Source organism: Eimeria tenella, genomic scaffold (assembly GCF_000499545.2).
Source record: "Eimeria tenella Houghton genomic scaffold, Eth_scaff558, whole genome shotgun sequence".
NCBI classification, from domain to species: Eukaryota; Apicomplexa; class Conoidasida; order Eucoccidiorida; family Eimeriidae; genus Eimeria; species Eimeria tenella.
In genome coordinates, this window is record NW_013545689.1 from 289 (window position 1) to 6273 (window position 5985).

The 5985-nt window shown below is 42.5% G+C and overlaps 1 protein-coding gene across 1 annotated transcript; it reads left to right on the top strand.

The window, feature by feature from the left end:
- Positions 1–347: 347 nt before the first annotated feature.
- Positions 348–4250, top strand: ETH_00026070 (phosphate transporter, putative; the record flags this gene model as incomplete). The annotated part of the gene is made up of 6 exons (XM_013380371.1): positions 348–386; positions 1613–1819; positions 2034–2343; positions 2623–2774; positions 3365–3593; positions 4192–4250. 6 exons carry the CDS (start codon positions 348–350, stop codon positions 4248–4250), a joined length of 996 nt encoding a protein of 331 aa, XP_013235825.1.
- Between the last annotated feature and the right edge of the window lie 1735 nt (positions 4251–5985).

The window sequence follows — 5985 nt, forward strand, 5'->3', positions numbered from 1 at the left end:
TGCTGCTCGCCTGGCTGCTCGCGCCAGTTGCTGCTGCTGCTGCTGCTGCAGCGCTCTTTGCTGCTCTCAGGGCTTTCGTCCTGCGCTCCAAACACCCCCTCAAAAGGGCCACCAGGCAGGTTCTAGGGTTTAGGGTTTAGGGTTTACCCGTTAGGGGTTTGGGGGAACGTCGAATAGGGTTTAGGGTTTGGGGGTTACGGGTTAGGCGCTAGCGGTTAGGGTTCGTTTGGGGGGAACGCTGAATAGGCTTGAGGGTTTAGGGTTTAGGGTTTAGGGTTTGGGGTTTCTTCAGGTGCCTGTGGTTTTTCATCTGGCTCGTGGTCTTGACATTCTCGGTTTTTCTGGTTATGAAAAATCCCTTCGAAGTCAACACTACTTGCGAACAGGTAGGGTTTAGGGTTTAGGGTTTAGGGTTTAGGAATTGAGTGTTTTTTATTTTATTCTTTTAATCAAATTTTTATTCATTTGAGCGAGTGTTAATCTCCAATTAAACCGTTAATGAATTCTATTTTATTATTTTGTTTATTTTATTTATTTTATTTTATTTCCTATTTAGTCAGTCCAGTGGATGCATTTTATTTATTTAAAGTGAAAACAACAAACAATTAAACAACATCTTCGTTCAAGTCCATTTTTCTTTGTTTTTGCTCCTTTTTGCTCCTTTTTGGATTCATTTTGTTCGTTTTGAACGAAATGTAATAAGTAAGTGCATTAGTGTTGTTTAAAAATGAATTAATTGCGTTTGTTCGGCTCTTTTAGTGGACTTCTTCCGCGAAGAGAGTCCGGGGGGTGTTCCCTGCAGTTCACTCGTTCGGAGTCCAATTTGTTTCTCTTTTTCTCCTTTTTTCTCCTTCTTGGATCCATTTTGTTCATTTTAAACAATTAATAACAACCAATTAAACCAAAAGCCTCTCTTCATCCATTTATTTTCTCCTTTTCCGTGAAGTTCCCGCGCGTTCCGTTCCAGAAATTCAACCCGGTCGGATTTTCTCCATTTTTTGTGTTTTTTTCTGCCTTTTTGTGCATTTAAAGCCCCGTTTTCGAATTAAAAGTCCTTTTAGTGGATTTAGAACGAAAAAACGGAGAAAAACGAACAGTTAGGGCCCCGAAGTGGCGCTGTTTGCTTTGCTGCAGTGGATTGCGTCGGAGCAGCGGGTGCGGGCGGCCTCGCCGTGCCTGCTGAGCGACTGGGCTGCTGCGCACTTGGGCTGGGCTGTCTTTTTGGCTTTTTGCATTTCTCTTTTTTTATCTTTTTTTATTTCTCTTTTCATTTACTTCTTCGCCAACAGGAGACTCAAGCACTTCCGAAACAACAGACGAATGCTCTCCAAACGCCACGCAAACCCCACGCAAAACCAGGTGTCCATCGCCTTTTTAGGGTTTAGGGCCTAGGGTTTAGGTTTTAGGGTTTAGGGTTCGAGCGAGGGTTTGGGGTGTGGGGTGGGGGTTTAGGGTTTGGGGTGCGGGTGAGGGTTTGGGGTTTGAAGGGGTTTGAAGTGAGGGTTTAGGGTTTTGGGTGAGGGTTTGGGGTTTGGGGTTGGGGTTTAGGGTTTGAGGCTTAGGGCTCAAGGGTTTAGGGTTTAGGCTTTAGGGTTTTGTCTTTTTATTCCAGTTGACGGGCCCCACTGCCTTGAGTCCCGCGTTGGACACAGTAGGAGCAGCAGAAGCAGCAGAAGCAGCAGCAGCAGAAGCAGCAGGAGAATCAGAAGCAGCAGCAGCAGCACCAGCAGCAGCAGCAAAGAAGCCGCGGCTGCAACAAAGGCTGAAAAACGCCTGGCGGCGCATGCCGTGGTTTAGGGATCTCCATTCGGAGGCAAGAGTTGAAATAATATTTTAATTATTTTATTTTATTTTATTTTATTTATTTATTCAAGTTCAGACAAATACAATTAACTAACTCACATTATCGATTGGTGGGCGCTCGGAGTTTGGCTTCCTCTCGCTGTTCTTGCAGCAGCAGCAGCAGCAGGAGTTCGGGTGTCCTTAGATCTTGCTGCTGCTGCCGCTGCTGCTGCTGCTGCTGCTGTTTGCAGCAGGAGTTGGAGGCTTCAGCAAGAGGCGCAGGCATTGTTCGCGGAGGGGCGGCGTCTGGGGACGGGTCAGCAGCAGCAGCAGCAGCAGCAGCAGAAGCAGGTCCCGAAGAAAGCTGCTTCGAGGCTTTTTGCGAGGAGACAGAAGTTTATTTTTCAACTTGTCAAATTGTCTCTTCTTGTCTGGGCTGCATAGCTCACAGCGCAAACGATGCAGCAAATGCTGTTGGCCCATTTGCTGCTGTTTTGACGGTCTACAACAGCAACAGCAGCAGCAGCAGCAGCAGCAGCGGCAGCGGCAGCAGGGAACCAGGTGCCCTCCCACCCGATTTTCTCCCTTTTTCGCGCTTTTTCTTTTCTTTTTCCTTTCTTTCTCCTTTCTCTCCAGTTTCTTTCTTTTGCTTTCCAATCTTTTCCTTTTCTGCAAATTATCTTTTCAGTTAGAATTGTCTTTTCTTTCCCAAATTATCTTTTCTTCAAATTTCACTCTTAACTCCCTCCTTTCCCGCCTCCTCCCCCCCTGCCTCCCCCTCCCATCACCCCGCCGCTGCTGCTGCTGCTGCTGCTGCTGCTGCTGCTGCTGCTACTGCAGTATCTTCCCCCTGGTTCATTTTGCTGCTGGCCGGCCTCTTCATGTCTTTGGGGTTGGCCCTCTGGGGCTACAGAGTCATTCGAACTGTTGGCCTCAAACTCGTCAAAATCACTCCAGCCAGAGGCTTCGCCATGGAGCTCGGAGCAGCTTGGGTCAGCTAACTAGCTAGCTAGCTAGCTAGCTAGCTAGCTGTTAGCTAGCTAGCCAGCTGGGGGTTACTTGGGGAGCTAGCTAGCTAGCTAGCGATGTGGGCTGCTTTGAGTTTTATAGAAAATCACTCCAGCCAGAGGATTCGCCGTGTAGCTTGGGGCAGCTTGGGCCAGCGAGCTAGCTAGCTAGCTAGCTAGCTTATAGCTAGCTGGGGGTAACTAGCTGGCTAGCTAGCGATGTGGATGTTGCTTTGAATTTTGTGGCAAATCACTCCAGCCAGAGGATTAGCCATGGAGCTTGTAGCAGCTTGGGTTAGCTAGCTAGCTAGCTAGCCAGCTAGCTAGCTAGCTAGCTAGCTAATAGCTAGCTGAGGGGTATCTGGGTAGCTAGCTGGCTAGCGATATAGGTGTTTACGGCAAATCACTTCAGCTAGAGGGTCCGCTCTGGAGCTTGGAGCTGCTTGGGTCAGCTAGCTATTAGCTAGCTAGCTGGCTAGCTAGCTGAGTCTTAGGTAGGTAGCTAGCTAGCTAGGTTGGTGTCCGAGCTGCTGCTGCTGCTCCACCTGCTGCTGCTGCTGCTGCTGCTGCTGCAGACTGTCCTGGTGTTCAGCGCGTTGGGAATTCCGCTGTCCACAACTCACTGCGCCGTGGGCAGCACTGTGGGCGTGGGCCTGCTGGAGGTCCCACAAGGCAGCAGCAGCAGCAGCAGCAGCAGCAGCAGCAGGGACAAGAGGCGGCTGCGCTGCATCAACTTGGGTTCTGTGAACTGGAAGCTGTTTGGAAACATGGTCTTGTCTTGGCTGGCCACCATTGTGTTCTCTTGTAAGTACAAATTAACACTAATTTAATTCATTTTAATTCACTTTTTTTCGTTTTAATCCGTTTAAAGGAATTTAAATCAATTTTAATCAATTTTAATGGATTTAAATCTTTTTAAATGAGTTTAAACCAATTAAAATGGATTTAAACAGATTTAAATCAATTAAAATGAGTTGTAATGAATTCGAAAGAGTCCCGCAGCAGATTAGCAGCAATTGGAGCCGCTGAAGCTTCCCTCAAGTCAAATGGATCCAAAATGAATTAAATTTATCTTTAAATGGATCTAGACGGTCTTCAATCGATTTAGATTAATTTAAATTGATTTAAATTAATTTAAATCAATTTAAATCGACTTAAAACGCTTTAAAATGGGTTGAAATTGTTTTAAAATGGTCTTGAAATGGAATTAAATGGCTGGTGAAAGGGAAAGACCCTTTGGAGTTTAATTATTGTTTTGCATTCGATCTCTCGGTGTTTTCTTTTTATATTCACAAAAAAAATCAGATAGTTAAAATAAATAAAAATAAATAAAATAGATAAACATGAATATAATTGTTGAAATGGATGTCGAAGTTGTTTGCTGTTTGGGGTGTACGTACAGCTGTTGTGAGCGCGGCGCTCTTCTCCTTCGCCGCGTATTCCCCGCGGATTCCAGTTTGAGTGGAAAACTGGATCAGAGTTGTGAAAAAGGCTTTTAACTGCAAAAAGGAAGAGAAATTCGAAAAGAAAATTAAAAATGATATTTATTTTGGGAAAAATCGGCGAAAAATGACGCGAAATGACCCCAGCCGCCGTTTCAGGTTATGTACAGACACCCCGACGCAGTGTACTGCTTTCGGGGTTTACTTTCTGTTGTTCTGCATTTAACATTTAAATAATTTAAATTCATTTACTCTTTTCCGCTTTATTTAGTCTTTGCAAACTTCTCCGTGGGTCTTCTTCCTTCGAGACAGTTAAATTGCATTTGCGTTGCATGCACTAGCATGCATGCAACAAAAGGAAAGTCATTTAAAATTCATTTCTGTAATTGCATTCGGTGTCTGTACACTTAAAAACTTGGTGCATGCAAATCCGGATCTTCATTTAAATTCGCGTTTGTGTAATTTCGCAAAAGTGGAAATTCCATTTTTGGACTTTCGCGGAAAGTGCAGTTTGCGGGAAAGCTGCGGTGTACGTACACCCCGAGTGTGTACACCGCGAGTAAACGCCGGCTTCTGCGAAACCCCGAAAGTGCCCAGAAGTGTCTATTAAAGTGGAATCAGAAGAATAAAAGTGGAAATAAATGGAAACATATTTTTATTTTGCAAATTGGAAGTATCTTCTTTGCATTTCTAAGTATGGATGTCCCAGAGTGCATTTGCGGTGTACGTACACCTCTTCGAGCATCTGTTCTTGCCGAAGGGGAAAGACAATAAATAAAGTGCTCTTTCAACATTCACTATTTAGATATTAAACTTTTAAATGATAATTCTGTTCTGAATTGCAGCGAAAAACCCGCCGAGGGCTCGTTTCGCTCTCGGGCTTCGGGTGTAGGTACACCTGAAACGCGGGGCTGCGCAAAAAGCATTTATTGAATCTGCAAATTCAATTTATTTTTCTCCGCTCCTAAAGAGACAAAAAGCCTCCAAATAATGGCGCAAAGTCCCAAAGTAAATCATTTCGAAGGGCCTTTTGCAAAAGTCCAAAAAACGAATTCGGGCCGCTCTCTTTTTCGTTTCCTGTTTCGGGTGTATGTACACTGAAATCCTGTTCTCACTCGAGCGCAAAACAACTCATTACTATTGTATTTATTATTTACTTCCCACTTTTTATTATTATTTTTTTTCTATTTATTCATTATTAGTTATTTATTACTGTTTTGGTGTTCGTTATTGTTCATTTCCTACTTATTGTTATTACTATCTGTTACTGTTTATATTTCATTATTTATTAGTTACTACTGTACTTAGTCTTGGTCATTATTCATAAACTGCATCTTATTATTATTATTTATTGCCATTTATTTGATAGTAGTTAATGGTTATTTATTAGCATATTTAGTACCAGTTACTTGTCATTATTTACTAAAATTTGTCACTATTATTACTTATTACTATTATTATTCATTACAATTTATTAGTTGTTCACTACACTTAGTTATTATTTATCACTTACAGCTATTTGCCATAGTTGTCACTTAATAGTACTATTTATTAGTGGTTTAATTTATATTTTCTTATTATTATATATTAGTTGTTTACTACTATTTATTTATTACTATTTATTGTTTATTGGTTGTTATTTATTACCATTTATTAACATTTACTTGCATTTATTATTTGAATTGATTACCTATAAATGCAGAAAATGGCAAAAAAAATAGAAATACAAGGAACTATTATGATAAAGTGGATTC